This window comes from Lucilia cuprina, chromosome 3 (assembly GCF_022045245.1).
Source record: "Lucilia cuprina isolate Lc7/37 chromosome 3, ASM2204524v1, whole genome shotgun sequence".
NCBI classification, from domain to species: domain Eukaryota; kingdom Metazoa; phylum Arthropoda; class Insecta; order Diptera; family Calliphoridae; genus Lucilia; species Lucilia cuprina.
This window is the reverse complement of record NC_060951.1, coordinates 59506684-59523833: the sequence shown is the minus strand read 5'-3', so window position 1 is coordinate 59523833 and position 17150 is coordinate 59506684. Positions and strand designations below refer to the sequence as shown.

Genomic DNA, 17150 nt, shown 5'->3' with positions numbered 1-17150 from the left:
AAAAAATATATTCGCAGAAATTTTCACTGCTCTAAAAATAAACTTAAAAATCATCAATTTTAATTGCAATTTATTAACTTTAAAGTAAGTTTTTAATAAAAACAAAAGTTATTTAACGCTAATAAGTGTGAAAAAAGTGAATGAATAAAATAATATTAGTGATTTAACCAAATTGAGAGCAGACGACCTCGACTATTACCACTACTACTACTACGACGACGACGGCTAGCAGAGCCACCATTCAAGCAACCAACCAACCAGCCTGCCGACCTCATCATCAAATTAACGTCATTATTATTGAAATCATAATGTGGTACGAGAGACTGGTAGCAAATACTCGTAGTAGTATGTTGTTGTATTGCCATCGCAACCAATCAACCAACCCACAATTATTACCACCACCATCATCACTAACAACATCATTATCATTATCATAATCATCATTACCACCACTATCAAGTACAACTACCAACCAACACCACCCCACTGCTGACTCTTTTTCCTGTTACCACTTGGGCACATAGCCAGCCAGCCAGGCTGGTCGGTTGGTTTGTTTTCGTCATCATTATGATAATAACACAATTATTAAAAAAAAACTAACGTGTTTTCATAATATTCCTACAATCTTCAATGATAATACAAATGATAATTAACTTTTTTTACACCTTTTATTTTTATAAATTTTCCATTTTAAGTGAAAAAAAAAACAAAAATGTTTTCATTTTGCGTAATTCGTGTATCGCTCACTTTAAAAATAGATTTTTTATGATTTGATTTGACTTTTCAACAACAACAACAAAACGTGCGATTAAAATACTGAAAATTTGAGAGGAAAAAAATAAAAATTCAATAAAACACAAAAAAAGTGCAAAATATTATCAAAAAGGAAGGAATGTTGAATAAAAAAAACTTGTGAAATATGCAGTGAAAAATGAGTTCTATTAAAAAATAAAAGAAAAACAATTTTCCTTACGTGAGTGACAGAGCTGCCAGAAAATAGTTTATAAGGTCTCCCAAACGTAGTGCTAACAAATCCCAAAGGCAAAGTTTTGAAAGAAAAAAATCAATAGTACAATACAAAAAAAAAGTTGCAGACTGTTTTTGTTTTTGCAATTATTTAAAAAATTGGGCTTTGTTTATGTTTTTACCAAAAATAAAACTTAACAATTCCAAAATTAAATAATAAAGTGGCAAAAATCGATATTTATTGAGGGTATCTTGTCCTTTTAAGTGTTTTTTTTAGTTAAAAAACTACTTAGCCATATTTATGGGTCAATATTGTTGAAATTGATTTACGCATCAAAATCAAAAATATTATATTGAAATTCTCATAAATTAAAGAGAAGCATACGAAGAATTAGTTTCATATTCCAAATAATTAACTTCATCGGATAACAAATTTAAACGAGAGCTTTGGTGCACTCGTCGCTGGCTTTAAAATAATTATTTAATTGTAATGGCTGTAGCAATGTGTGGTACATAATTTATTGTTTCATATTCATGAGAAAGATAATAAAGGTACCTGCTCATTGTAAGTTCGTTCTTGATTGGCAAGTTTGTGCCCATCTTGGTGTACTGCAGTCCGGGGGTACATAGCTGCTAACAATACCTCTAGTCGTCCGGGACTATAAATTGGTGTTTACAGTCTGCCGGGCTTAGTCCTTGCATAGATTGAAATGAGGTCTATCCACAGAACCACATAATCTGGCACTACGGGTGGCCAGTTGCCCTAAGGACTATGTCCAGGCTGGTAAGTTGATTGAAGTTCCTTCGGGATCCACGTAGTGTCTGTGGTTAAAGGACTGATGTAAGGTAAAATCAATATGTCGGTATAAGTTCGGTGCTGTTGCCGAAACAACAGATACCCCACAGAGGAGTGACCGGCGGGCCTCATCTACCCGCCTACCTATAATAAATGTGTTGGATATATGAGTTTTGTGCTGGGTTGTCTTACGATGGGTGAAAGGTATTATATACAAATAATACCATTGAATTTTCCTTCCTTGTCCAGATTTGTCCAGAGTATACTCTGTTCATATCAGAATTACCACAGTATATCCCTGTAAGTAAGAACAAAGTCTCGGCTTATTTGATGGATTCTACCGGTTACGTTTCTAGGTGCTGTTGCCAAATCAACAGAGGCCATCCCATCTGCGTGGTTGTAAATGGAAGTGATATTTTACATATCATTAAACAATATTGTTAATAAAGATTTCATTAAATAAATAAAATATAAACAATGGGGCGGCAATGAGATTAGATAGCTCAAGTACTTGAGCAAAGTGCTTGTACATGGACCGGCTCAATCCTTGTACAAAAATTGCAACCTGCGTGTAAGATACACAAAGGGGCAGTGGTGAGTTGTTTACTTTTTACTCACCTAGAGGGAGTTAAGGATTGCTCTTATCCAAACAATCCATCTTTAGCATTTTTCTGGCCAATACATAAAAACTTCTTATAAATCTACAGAATATGTTCAAAAACATTTCAAAGACAAGTAAAAAAGTAAAATATTAATAACTTAAGTTAACCTTAATATTGCTAGCAAATCTTCTATATAAGTTCATTAAACTTTTCTTATTTTTTTAGCCCTAGTCCAAATATTTCAAAATAAACTACATATTTCTAAACTGGCAGCACTATTCACACTGCTCTCTCTCTCTTTCTCTTTTACTAATTAATGAAAAAAAGAATTGTTTGGTTGTTTGATATTTGACAATGAATGTTGAATGATGATCATCATCATTATGATCATCTTGATCGGGGAATGAGAATATACGGTACAAATCTATATATTACATAGTCGTACATTCATCATTCTGGTGATGATGTTTGCATACACACAATTTTATTTTCTGAAATTTGTCTGTCTGTCCATCTGTGTATTTATTTAATTTTTCTTGGTCGCATAGTGGTTTTCCTTTGCATCTAAAAATAAATATCTGATATATTTTTTCTCTGTCTTGATCCAAAAAACAAAATAATGTTATATAGTATTATTAATTAAGATGTTTCTTTTCATTCTTTTTATTTGTATTCTATTGTATACTATTTGAAATGTTTGCTATCTGGAGTAATTAAATGTAATTAGCCTAATTTGGTAAAAAATAGGAAAATGTGTGTGAAATATAAAAATATATTTTTTATTTACATCTAAATACACATATGTATGAATGAACTTTTGAAGTTAGCAATTAAGCTAACAGTTAGTTCAATTCAAAAATTTTGTTTGAATTAGCTAATAAAACTTTTATTTACAAGTTTTGAATTTTGTTGGTTAATCAATCAGTTAGTAATCTTATTAATAACAACAATATAAAAATATAAATTTTAAATGATCGAACGATTTATATGTATTTAAATTCTTAACTAAAGTTTAATTTGTTAGTGATATTTATGTCTTTGTAATATAATAAATCAAAATCCATCTTTTTTTATAGTTTTCAGATTTTCTTCTCGAAACGATAAATAACTAACAAACACTTAAATTCAATACCAAGTATGTAAGAAAAATAGCAACTAAATGAGATTAGTACCACACCCAAGAGGGAAACTAAGGGTAAATATTAAATTTTTTTATTAAATTTGATATAAAAGTTAACAAAAAAATCTTATTAATATTTTCTCTTACAGAAACGAAGCAACAGTTTACTTATATTATTAACTCTAATATATATAAATTAACAAATTGAAAATATATCAGCATAAAAATACGCCTTAAAGAAGCGTATTAAAACAGACTTAAAATTGTTTAAACGTTGACGTTTTTAATATGCCGGTTTCTATATCGCCACGCCGATCATCAACTTCAGCCAGTGGCAACATATACGGCTCGTCAACTTCGTCGTCGTCAACTGGTGTTAGCGGTTCATCAGATTCAACTTCAAGGTCTTCAATTAGCGATCGTACCAGCAGTGGTTATAAATCGTATTTTGATCGTGCTGGTAGTCTAACAAAACTAACCTCATCCTCTTCGTCGTACAGTCCCAGCAGTTATTTGGGATCTAGTTCTTATTCATCCTATTCGCCCCGTTCTTATTCGAACTATCGTTCGACAGGTTCCAGTTTAACTGGTGGTTCTACTGGTGTCGGTACCTATCGCAGTACATTTTCATCTTTAGGCTCAACAGGCGGTAGTAGCTATGATACAACTACGCTCAGCCGATATGGAGTGAGTAATAATTAAATATTATTATTAAACAAATATGTTTAAGTACTTATTGAAATATGTTTATCAACATATCTACATACATATATATATAAATATTATACTACTATATATGAACCTATCTTTGGAATTTTGTGATACAAGCTTTTGAGGTTTTTCCTATTGATTTCTGGTAACTGAAGATCTCTCACATAATCCATGCACAATACACACACACACATTAGTTTGATATGAAACTCTTTTTCCTAATATTCGAATTAAAAGTTTCTTGTGCATTATAGAATTTAAATTCAAAACACACAGATTTCATATTAAACCCAAAAGGGCTGATTTACTCAAAAATACTCTGGCTACAGTAATCATGCATTTCTGTTAATTATATCCAATATCAAACACTTACGCAAAAGTCATGTTTATTGTGCTAGTTATCCTTCCAACATTAACTAAATCCCGAAATCCCTTCAAAATACACCAAATTGTGAGTTGGTTTTTGTTAATAAGTATATGATAATGAACTGATTGTTATTTTTTGTATGAAATAATATTGTAATTCATTCAACATTTTTGTTAAAACCAAGTAGTACTTATATTTATTTTTGTCAAAGTACACAATTTCTTTTTTTATATAAAATAATCCATGGTATCATTTACACACTCACACTCTGAAGATTTGTGAGTTATTTTTTAATAATGCATAATTAATATTTCAGTTGTAGTTTAATTACGATTCAGTACTAGTTCAAACCTCATTTAGTTCAAGTTATATTTTACTTCGGTTATAGATCATTTTCTAGTTCAGATATAGTTCAGTTCCAGTTCAGTTCTAGTTCAGTTCTTGTTCAGTTCTTGTTCAGTTCTAGTTCAGTTCTAGTTCAGTTCTAGTTCAGTTCTAGTTCAGTTCTAGTTCAGTTCTAGTTCAGTTCTAGTTCAGTTCTAGTTCTAGTTCAGTTCTAGTTCAGTTCTAGTTCAGTTCTAGTTCAGTTCTAGTTCAGTTCTAGTTCAGTTCTAGTTCAGTTCTAGTTCAGTTCTAGTTCAGTTATATGTATAAATATCATATTAAGTTAATATTTATAAATTTATCCATATTAAAGTGATAAAATAAAGAAAACTTTAAGTTAAGAAGATCAAATATAATTCAATTATAATGCAAATAGCAGTCAGTAGTAAAATTATGTTGTTAGTATTTGATAAATTACAATGTACGGGTATTCACTGAACATATTAAATTAAAAAGAAGGAAATACAGTTAAGGTTGTTGCAGGTATTGCATTAAAATTATTCTATTAAATTTAAATAAATCACAGTTTTCTACATATGACAATCTTTAACGATAAACATATTTTCATCTTATTATATTCAAACCTATAATGTTTGGAACATATTTAAATACATCATCAATTGCTGCTACTACTGATCATTTCCATCATGATTATCATTATTTCACCACTTGTTGTAATTGTATCATGTATACTCATCTTAAAAAAAACAAAACTACTCTTGTAATTTTCGGAACCATTGTGTAAATATTTCGAAATGTTGTGACATCGTACGAAATTTTTTAATTTTGTGTAAAACCATCATCAATACTACCAACCAACATACAATATGATTGATGAACTTTGTAAAAACTCGAAAACAAAAAAACACATCCATTTCCACCAATCAAAACAAATTTGAACCATAACCAAATTATGAAATGTGAATAATGAAGGTGAACAGACGTAGCAAAGCCTCGGATATATTGAATAAAGACTCTAAAGATAAGGCGGTAACGAAGAAACCACCTTCTGGTTCAGAAACTAGCGGTGGCAGCAGTAGAGATTCAAAACGTTTGTCAGGCTCATGTTCATCGTCATCCCTGGCGCGTTTAGTTGCCACTTCTGGTCTCGACCTTTATGAAAAATATAGTCCGGCTCATTATAAACCAAATACTCAATTGGATTCTGGTTCTAGATCTTCGCTCAATGAAACCGGCACCGATCTAGAGGAGAGACGTGCCACGGTTGGTGATATAACAGCTAACATCACTTTGGATCGACCCCGTACTAATCGCTATAGTCGTATATATAGTCGCAATGATTCAGATGAAACAGATAATGTTGCTACAGCTTCTTCATCCATTCGTAGATCTACAAGTGGTACTAGATCTTCAATATCTGGTCGTATAAGTGCTGCCAATTCAAACTCAAATCTTAATACATCAGACAGTACTGATGATATACCAACTGCTACTTTTACCCTACGTAGCACTCGTTTGCGCAAATCCAAAGTAAATGATGAAGATAAAAAACCCTTACAAAATGGTACTAGTGGTACTGAGACCAGAAAGAAATACAATACGAATATATCACCATCTCCATCGTTTTCCTCATCAAGTGTAGCAACATCTGCAGCCACCAGCAATGGTATCGATACTGTGGCTTATGTTAAACTTAATAAATTAAACATTTCCGAGCCGAATCCGGAAATAGAGAATAACTCAACATTGGGAGTGTCATCTTCGTCAAGCATTACAAAGAGTGGTAGTAGTAGTAAATTAAAAACCTCCTCATCCCATGAAACCATTGTTCCCGAGTTAGAAATCAACAGTTATAGTAGTAAGAATAAAACAGATGATAATAATGAATTGGAAGACACCGATACAAACAAGGTAATAATTAACGCCAAATAAAAGCCAACAACGTCCTATATTTATGACTGAAATATGGCTGAGCGGTTTTTTCTTACATGTGAAACAAATATACCACCTAACCCGGCAACTAACCCATAAACCTAAATACATAAGCTGCATTCTAACCATGTGCATGACTGCAACTAACACAACATGCACGCACACTTACCGAAAGTGTGTTGTACAACCAACAAACATGTAGTTAAAATTTTTGTAATATGGGCTTTGCACGTGCCTATGATGATTGTTTGAAATTATGTTTTTGTTAAAAAAATGGTTTGGCTTAAAAAGATTTTTAGGGACGATTTGAAAGTAATTAGATTGTTTAATTATCCATTACAAAATTTTACTATGATGAAAAAATATTTCTAAAAAAGTTTAAATTAAGTTCTGTTACAAATTTTAGGTAACGATTTCATAACATTTGTTTTTACGTTTCGAAAATTAATAAATTTTTAAAATAATATAATAATTTTGTATAAAATTTTAATTTTAAATTAAAAATAGGGATTGGAAAAAATTTGTATAAATTTATTTTCTAGTTCAGTTCTAATTCTAGTTCTAGTTCAGTTCTAGTTCCATTCTATTTCAGTTCTTGTTCAGTCCTAGTTCAGTTCTAGTTCAGTTCTAGGTCAGTTCTAGTTCAGTTCTAGTTCAGTTCTAGTTCAGTTCTAGTTCAGTTCTAGTTCAGTTCTAGTTCAGTTCTAGTTCAGTTCTAGTTCAGTTCTAGTTCAGTTCTAGTTCAGTTCTAGTTCAGTTCTAGTTCAGTTCTAGTTCAGTTCTAGTTCAGTTCTAGTTCAGTTCTAGTTCACTTCTTGTTCACTTTTAGTTCGGTTTTAGTTCAGTTCTAGTTCTTCTAAAAGGAATATGTAAATAAATTAAATTGTTATTGCTATGGTTGCTTTTATAGAACTGGACTTAAATGAGAAAACATAAAAAAAGTTCTTTTAGAATAGGTATAGTTTTTTTTAATTATAATTTTTTTTCGTTTTATGGCAAACTGATACTTTATTCCCCATAAAGTTTTCCTACTGATATCTACTAATATAGACATCAGTGAAATATTATATTTTGACATTTTCCCATTATACATTATAAAATCATTGATTCAATACACTTTTAACTAACAATTATCATATTTCATCATCATCATTTTCTAACAAAATTTTCCTTTTCCAGCTAATTTTTTACAGGTCCTACAATATACTAGCTTGTTAAACAAAACAAACAACATAAACTTAAAAAAAGACACTAATAAATAACAACTTAGGTTTATGAATTAAAGTGTTTTACAAATTTAATTAAATAATAAACTAAATAAATGTATAAGAAAAGTTCAGTGAAAAGGAGACAAATTTAATGGTATAGCGCCAAAATTGTAACCTAGTGATTTATTATTTACATATGAATGTTTGTATTTATATGTATGTATGTTTAGTAAATAATGCCACAGCAACAACACCTTAACAAAATAAATAAAAATAATAAAAAGTGAATAAACAATATGTAAAGAAAGCAAAAAAAAAGTATAGAGAAAATAAATACAAACAATAATAAAAAATATAAAATGTTTATTTTAAATATATAATTAAATTATGATAGATGTTAAAAAAACAAGAAATAATTTTCAAAAACTTCCATCACTTAAGCAAAGATGTGATCCTGTAGTTAAACCACAAACTGCTGTAAGAAACACAAAACAAACGGCGACAACACTTAAAAATAATATAAAAAATCCAGCAAACGATTCAGCAACGAAAACCAATTCTACAAAAGCAACAAACGTCACATCTAAAACTAACGGCAGTGCAAAAAATTCCAATCCTGTAAGAGAAGCAAATCAACATTTTTTCTTAGTCCAAGAATTTAAAGATCAAAATTTTCTGAAAGCCGAATGTGAACTGGCCCATGCTCAAGTGTATAAACCATCTTTAACTGAAAATAAAACATTAAATAAGAATTTTTTACCAGCTGTGGTTGATAATAGTCGTTCCATCAATAGTTTTATTAATAAATTTTCCACAACTAACAATAATTTGGTAAGCATTTCAAAGTGTCAAAAGAAAAATCTAACTTAAAACAAATTTCAAACATTTCAATTTGCAATAGAAGAGCGACTTATGGACAAGATAATTTGGCACAATTCTATACATAGAGTTATGGTATAGAAAGTGTAAGAAATTAAGAGAAACTTTTTAAATTTCTATAAGGAATAATACTTTAAATAAAATTCTAGTCTTAAATATTTGTCTTAACTCTTTTTGACCTTTCCTTTTAATATTTAAATTTTTCGTTTAGTAGAGTAAAAGTAGAATAGATTTTTAAAAACTTTAAATTCGGTGTTTGAAATTAGTGTTAAATATGTACAAGAAAAATAACAAAACCTAAACGTTTATAGTCAGGGAAGTCAGCAGCTTTAGCTGCCACAATAAATGGGATGCGACGAACTGGTAATGGAAGCCATTTGGGAACAACCACAGCGGTTGCCACATCTATCAATAAGGCAGACTATACTGGTAGCCAGTTCAAAGGATTATCATCTGCCACAGCCACATCATTATCATCATCATCCACATCGTCTTCAACACCTGGTACCTCCAATGCAACAGCTTTAAAAAAACCCACATCAGTCTATACCACAACAAATTCCTCATATAGTTCGGCAAAATTACTATCACGTACCACAGTTAAACCGTTGGTGCATCGTAGTGGCGTTAACACAACAGCAGCATCAGTTTCAAATTCTGCTAGTGGCGCATTATCGTCAACTTCGTCGTCTTCACCCCCAAACCAAAGTAATAATAACAACAATAACGGTAGCAATAGTAGCTTAAATAGTATAACAAATTCCGGTAACAACAATATGCAGACGTCTTTGGATCAAGACGACATTAAATTCATCGATAGCGATGAACAGCCTGCAACAGGAGCCATGATGTCCGAACGTAAATGCGAACAGCCACGTTGTTGCTTAAACCATACGCATAGTTCGGGCATAACGAAAAGTCGCGTTAGGCCAAAGTCAACAATAATATGTTCCACAACGTCTACCACAGGCACCTGCTCTTCCTCGTCATCGGGTAATAGTTTGGTTTTTGAAAAAGTCAACAATTATAAATATGCTAATGGTAGTTTACCCTCATCAGCCACCACCGATAGACGCAGTGAAACGGCTATTGACTCGAACAGCATTCGAGCGTCCATTGAAAAGTTCAATAGTTATAGTGAACAGAAACGTATACCGCTTAGTTCCGTAACGCTGCGTTCACACAGTGGCAGCGGCAGTACTAGTAATCTGCAACATCATCGGCACAGCAGTGATTTGGACAATTGTAATCTTCGATTACCGAGTGGCGGTGGAGGTTCTCTAACACGTACACCTTATCGCAGTTCTGGCTCGACGGCGGGCAAAGTAATAACTAGTATTTATCCAAATGCCTCGGCTGCTGTATCATCGGCAACGGCTCGTCATCATCATCACCATCATCATCATGCGTTAAGCAGTAGTCCGAGTAGTACTGGTAGTCTGCCATTAAAATCAAGTAAACATTATGTTCAAACGGAAACGGATTCATCATATACAGGACTGTCCAGTTCTGTAGATGGTGATGTTAGCAAAAAGAAATTAACCTCCATATCCGGTGGTCTTTGTAATAACACAGACGACAACAGTGTAAGTTCACCTTCAGCAAATGAAAAACAAAAAATATGTTTCCCCCAAAGAAAAACAGAAAAATTAAATTTTTTAAATTTCATTTCTACAAAAAAAAAAGATATGCAGTTAAAATGTTGAATAAAAGATATAAAAATTGTAATTAATGTTCAAATTTTTTATTGAAAAAATAAAAACTTTAAAGTTTATGCTGAATTGTTATTAAAATGTTATTCTAATATAATTACAATTTACTTATCTTTTATTTAAACAATTTAATTACATTTAATTTGTTTACTTTTCTCTCAAATTTTATTCGCCTTTGTAACATCATTTTCATTTTATCAATCACCCACAACAAACATCACCGTATATTATTTTGTAATTTATTTTACAAGATTTTTTTTTGTTAATATTATGAAAAATCAAAAACTTTTTTCTTAAATCCATAGCACCAATATTGTTTTGTTTAATTAGTAGGAATTTTTATTTGTTGTTCTGTTTTCCATTAAAATATATTTATCTGCTCTCTAGAGTTTAGGCACATTTTATAATTTTATTTATTTATTTTGTTTTTTTTTTCACAATTTTTTCTGTTAGCATATTAGTGGGCGTTTTGTCGCCTCATGATCTTTTTAAAAAATGCTTTCGGTCGGTTGGGTGGTCGTATTCTCTTTTATATTTTTGTTTTATCTTTTTATTTTATTTTTTAATCTGTGTACGTTTGCATGCTTTTTTGTTGTTGTTATATTTTTTGTTTATTTAATTTGTTAAAATTGTTTTCATTCTAGTTTTCTGTTTGCTTTTTTTTTTAATATCACACTCATACACGAAATGTAGACACTTTGTTTTTGGAACACCAACAATAATAACACATTTGTTTAACCTTGCCCTCTTAAATTTCCCTTGATTTCCTTACACTTTCTTCTTAACTCGCATTGAGGTAGAAATTGTGCCAATTTTCTTTTATTTTTTTAATAATCACTATTTATGCTTTTATTATTTGTAATGTTTAACTTTTTTATTGTTGGCTTTTTTTTAATTTTTTATTAAAATTTTTTTTCTAAAGATTTTAATTTGCTTTTATTTTTGTGTTTTTTTTTTTAAGAATTTGATGTTTTGTTTTAATTAATTATTATTATGCTTAATTAGGTTCGCAATTCTGCAACTTTACGTAGTGTTCTACCGCCGGCTTCACCCACTTCATCTCGTTACTATGATAGGGACAGCTCAAGATCAGCTCTATTAACTTCCTCAACATCGTCTCATAATAGTACAGACGATAATAAAAAATCAACCGCTAGTGAAGAGGAGACTGAAGGTAAGTTTTATAAAAAATTAAAAAAAAATATATATATTTTTAATTTAAAGTTAAACTATTAGTGAAATGTTGAATTTTTAGTGAAATGTCTGATTTTTTAGTGAAATATACGATTTTTAGTGAAATGTCCGTTTTTTGTAAAATGTCCGATTTTCAGTAAAATGTCTGATTTGTAGTAAAATGTCTGATTTTTAGTAAAATTTCCGATTTTTAGTAAAATTTCCGATTTTTAGTAAAATGTCCGATTTTCAGTAAAATGTCTGATTTTTAGTAAAATGTCCGATTTTTAGTAAAATGTCAGATTTTTAGTAAAATGTCCGATTTTTAGTAAAATGTTCGGGTTTCAGTAAAAAATCGAATTTTTAGTGAAAAGTTGGATTTTCTTTTATGAAAATTTAGATTTTTAACGAAGATCGACTTATAGTAAAAAGCTGAATATTAACTGAAATGTTCTGATATATTTTGCAAAATTTCATCGAAATTTTAGATTTCTTGCCGGAAATTTCAAGTCAAACTTTAAGTGAAAACTAAGAAGCAAGAGGCTGTGCCGAATATTCTATACCCACTGATATTTTTAAGCCAGTTATGGCCGTTATTATTATTCTATAAGAAAAGCTGTTTATATGGGCTATGGTCAGTTATCGACCGATTCTCAAAAAAAAGTTAAAATTATGTTTTAATAAAACTTGTTTATGTGGAACTTCATTGCTTTACTATAATTTTGAAGAAGTTGTTTTTTTTTTGGCGAATTTCGTTGTTATTTTGTAATGTTCAAGGAACCTTATATGGGGGATAGAATCAATTATACACCGATCCTATGTTTATGTCAATTTCTGGATCCTTATTAAATTCTAAGACGATCTAGCCATGTCCGTCCGTCTTTCTGTTGAGCTAAGGAACTGAAATTTTCCATAAATATATTTTTAGTAATTCAGCTTATTTGGTATTGAAAATGGGCCATATCGGTCTATGTTTTCGAATAGCTCCCATACAAGTGACATCCCGAAAAACAGACTAAACTGTAAAGGATTAAAAACATCAGTATGTCAATGAAATTCCGCATAAAGAGGGTTTATATGAATCTCCCTAGCAAATTTTATAAGAACCGGTCCATAATTGACCCTACCCCCATATAAGGTCCCTGTCAAAAAATGACTATAACGCTCATAACTTGCTTCAAAATAATAACAATGCAAAGAAATTCGACGTAAACAAGTTTTACGGGAACTTAAATCTCTTTGCCAAATTTTATGGAGATCAACCCAAAACTGACCTTACCCTCCTATAAGCTCGCCTTCAGAAAATGACTTTAACGCTTATAACTTGCTTTAAAATGATAGCAATGCAATAAAATTCGACGTAATCAAGTTTTCGTTGAACTATAATCTCTCTGCCAAATTTTATGGAGATCAATCCAATTGCTAAGCTAATGAAAATAGTTAAATTCGTTCCATTATTTCACCTAGTGCTCAAAAAAAACTTTTGAGCTTATATTTATGTTAAATATACTTGTATCTCGATAAAAAGCTAAACAAAGTTTTATACAAACCTTAATGATCTTGCCAAATTTCATAAAGATCGGGACACATTTGACAAAGTCCTCTACAGATAATCATATCCAAAATTCATATGGTCGGCCAAACCCGAATCTTTAACGATGAAAAATCGTCTTAAGTACAAATTAGAGAAATGAAATATTTAAATTTTTAGAGAAATCGGATTAAAATTGTTATCGGTACAAATTATTAACACTACAAACTGCCTTTTATATAACAAAATAATTTTAAACTATTTAAAAGCAACTCTGTTTAAAAGAATTTCAAAATGTCATAATTTGTTGTTATTTTATTTAATAAACTTTATTTTGTTTTTTTTTTGTTTGTTTATAAAACGTTAAAAATCGAATGGTTTATAGGGAGAATAGAGGTCTACATTCTGATTAAAATAAAATGCTTAATAAATCCTTCAAATAAATAACCTATTCTTTCTTCAACTTCTTTAGGCCTATGTGGACTGAGAAATATCGGAAATACCTGTTTTATGAACTCCATTATACAGTGTCTTAGTCACACAAATGAATTGACAAAATTCCTACGAAATTACAATGCCACTAAATCTCCAACGTCCAAGGATCAACAAATTTTATATGGTAAAAAAGAAATTAACAAAAAACAAAGACACTTCATTCAATAAATACCTTAATTTTACAGAATTTTCCAAATTAATTAAGGAAATGTGGACAAATAATGTAAATAGTGTTACACCCATGGAATTAAAACGATCCTTCTCCGCCAAACATCGCATGTATAGTGATTACAATCAACAAGACGCTCAAGAATTCTTAAGATTCTTTTTGGATTCGTTACACGGTGCCCTAAATAGTGGTACTAAAGGTGAACATTTAAAAATAGATGATAACTTAAGGTAATTCATATTATTATTAACTCCTTAGAACAGAATAACATAATATTTGTTTTTCGTACTTTTAGTGACAATAAAAAAGCCGAACTTACTTGGGAATGGTATGGCCGTCATGAGAATTCTTTAATACGTGATTTATTTGTGGGTCAACTAAAGAGTACATTAAGATGTACCACCTGCGGCAATACCAGTGTTACTTTTGATCCTTTTTGGGATTTAAGTGTTCCCCTGCCTTCGTCATCACGTTGCAAACTAGATGCCTGTCTTGATTTATTTATACGTGAGGAAGTTTTGGACGGTGATGAAATGCCCACATGTTCGAAATGTCAAACACGGCGGAAATGTACGAAAAGTTTTACAATTCAACGATTTCCAAAGTATCTTGTTATACGTAAGTGTCTTTTTGTTGCGCTTAAAATGTATCAATATTTAATTGTAATTATTTTTATCTTTTAGATTTGAAACGTTTCTCAGAGACACGCTGGAGTAAATTATCAAATATTGTTGAATTTCCAACGGGTGAACGTGAATTGAATATGGGTCCCTATGGTGCAAATGCCAATTCAAATCAATACTATTCTTTATATGCCATTTCAAATCATATGGGTAAGTTTAAAGTAATTTGTGTAACATTTTTATCAACATTAAATGAGGAGGCAGGTTTCTGTACAAAAGTACTTTAAGTCTAGAGCAGACCTTGGTCTGGAGTGGTAGGTCCATATTAAACGTCAACCAAGGTGGATACCGAGCTAGCTCACATGGCTTTGTTCAGGAATTTGTATATTATTTATCTTACGGAATGCCAATGTTCCCGTTTTAAAGTAAATGTAACTTGAGTACATTTTGTTGCATTGTCTTTTGTCCAGCCATTTTTCCATTCCATTCCATCCATTTCATTTTTTTCGCCTATGTGAGGCTTGAGTTGTTCAGAAGTTGTCATGTATGCTTACATAAACGGTATCGAGATGTATGAGTCAGTGCGCTCGTTGGCACATCTGCTGCATAGGAACGGACCTAGAACTCTCCCCAGCTCATCACATCTTAACATCGGATTTGAAAAGATCTTTAATATAAGTAATTTTTCATATGGGATCGTGGCATCGAGTTAATGTAGCTGTATTGGGCAAGACTTTGTTTTCCGTTTTCAAGGATCTGAATCCAATTATTTTCAGGTTGTATCCTTTTGGGCAGTTCAACGTTTTCTGTCCTATATATTTTTTTTTGATATGCTATAATCTTTATTCTTAACCTTAACAGGTTCATCAGTTTTTTCTGAATAGTTGTGTCCCTTAGATAGATAGATAGCTGGATAGCTAGATAGCTAGATAGTTAGATAGATAGATAGATAGATAGATAGATAGATAGATAGATAGATAGATAGATAGATAGATAGATAGATAGATAGATAGATAGATAGATAGATAGATATATAGATAGATAGATAGATAGATAGATAGATATATAGATAGATAGATAGATAGATAGATAGATAGATAGATAGATATATAGATAAATAAATAAATAGATAAATATATAGTTAGTTAGGTAGTAAGTTAGTTACTAAGTAAGTTAGTTGGTTAGTTCCTTAGTTAGTTATTTATTTATTTATGAAAAAAGGTTTTGTAATAATATGTTATTAAACCACGTAATTTATAATGTATTAATTACATTTATTTTCCTTTTTAATTTCAGGCTCAACAGCTGGTGGTCATTATGTGGCTATTTGTAAACATCCGGTCTCAAAGAAATGGCATGAATTTAACGATAATCTGTAAGTTTTACTCTTGACCATTTCAAATCCTTTAATCCTCTAACATTTTAATATTATTATTTTTAGTGTGAGTGATTCATTGTCTGAACATCATCTTGTCTCGTCCAGTGCCTATATATTGTTCTATGAACGTGCGTAAGTGATTATGATGTTAAACTTCCTCGTGCATATAGAAAAAAAACCCAAAAAGAAAAACGAAAAGAATATTAAACAAAATCAACAGACAAACAAAAAGTAGACAATTTAAAAACAAGGAAACTTCCATCACTCAGCAATGTTTATTAATTTTAATTTTTTTTCTAAATAACAAAAGGAATCTACAATTAAGAAAAATTACTAACCAGACTGAGTATAAAAGCAAGCAACTCAGTTTAAATACAAAATGACCTCAACAGGACAACAAATGATTAAAATGATTTGAAAAGAAAAAAAAAATAAATTGAGCTTTGATAAAAATAAAACAAAAATAGTAACAGAAATTAAGCCAGTGCTAAAAAATATTATAAATTTCCTTTTTTTTTTTTTTTTTTTGAAAATTTACAACTTAAAACAAGCAACAACTATATATGTATATGAAGAAACAAACAAACAAACCGGCCATTCATGCAGTGAAGTGGTATTGCTGATTAACTGATTTACTACTAGGAAAATTACTTAAATTCTTATGTTAATATTTATGTTAACAATATATTTATATATATTTTTGACTATCCAACTAACTCCTTTTCCCTTAAATTATTTGAAAATGTTTCTATTTGTTTTGCTAAATAAGATGTAAGTTTAAGTTATTATTTTATGGCCTCTAGTTAACCCTCTTTAAAAAAAAAAATCGCTGAAAATGTTATTTATACTTACATTACATAGTTTAACAAAAGAAAAAATCCTAATAGTTATTAATGACAAACAAACAAATTGACATAGAAATAGATTTTTATGAAAATGATGATAAATTGATGAAATAAATAGAAATTATATTTATTATAAAACTAGTCGTTGAAAATATATAATGAGAAGAAATTTTGTTTTTTTTTTTTGATAGTCAGGAAAGTAAATTTTAATTAAAACATCACAACAACAATACTTACAATTTATTATAAAAAAAAAAAAACAAAATATTACTGCTGCTCCTAACTCTCCTAACTTACT

The 17150-nt window shown here is 30.3% G+C and overlaps 1 protein-coding gene across 8 annotated transcripts; it reads left to right on the top strand.

Moving 5' to 3' along the window:
• Positions 1-20: 20 nt before the first annotated feature.
• Positions 21-16719, top strand: LOC111685492 (ubiquitin carboxyl-terminal hydrolase Usp2). 8 transcript variants are annotated; one of them, XM_023447754.2, is made up of 11 exons: positions 21-84; positions 3441-3559; positions 3634-4171; positions 5880-6818; positions 11644-11812; positions 13815-13961; positions 14023-14236; positions 14302-14624; positions 14690-14839; positions 15926-16004; positions 16071-16719. In XM_023447754.2, exons 3-11 carry the CDS (start codon positions 3773-3775, stop codon positions 16141-16143), a joined length of 2493 nt encoding a protein of 830 aa, XP_023303522.2. In that variant the 5' UTR covers positions 21-84; positions 3441-3559; positions 3634-3772; the 3' UTR covers positions 16144-16719. The 8 variants fall into 8 exon arrangements, with proteins under 8 accessions (XP_023303522.2, XP_023303526.2, XP_023303523.2 ...); XM_023447755.2 differs by lacking the exon at positions 21-84 and adding an exon at positions 872-973; XM_046945867.1 differs by lacking the exons at positions 21-84; positions 3441-3559; positions 5880-6818 and adding exons at positions 8019-8878; positions 9238-9919; positions 9986-10512 and having other exon boundaries at positions 4032-4171.
• The last annotated feature ends 431 nt before the right edge of the window (positions 16720-17150 follow it).

Coding starts and splice junctions, on each gene's coding strand:
- LOC111685492 (XM_046945865.1), top strand. CDS start 8,435: ATGATAGATGTTAAAAAAACAAGAAATAATTTTCAAAAACTTCCATCA. Junction 8,879..9,237: donor CCACAACTAACAATAATTTG/GTAAGCATTTCA, acceptor AAACGTTTATAG/TCAGGGAAGTCAGCAGCTTT. Junction 16,005..16,070: donor CATGAATTTAACGATAATCT/GTAAGTTTTACT, acceptor TATTATTTTTAG/TGTGAGTGATTCATTGTCTG.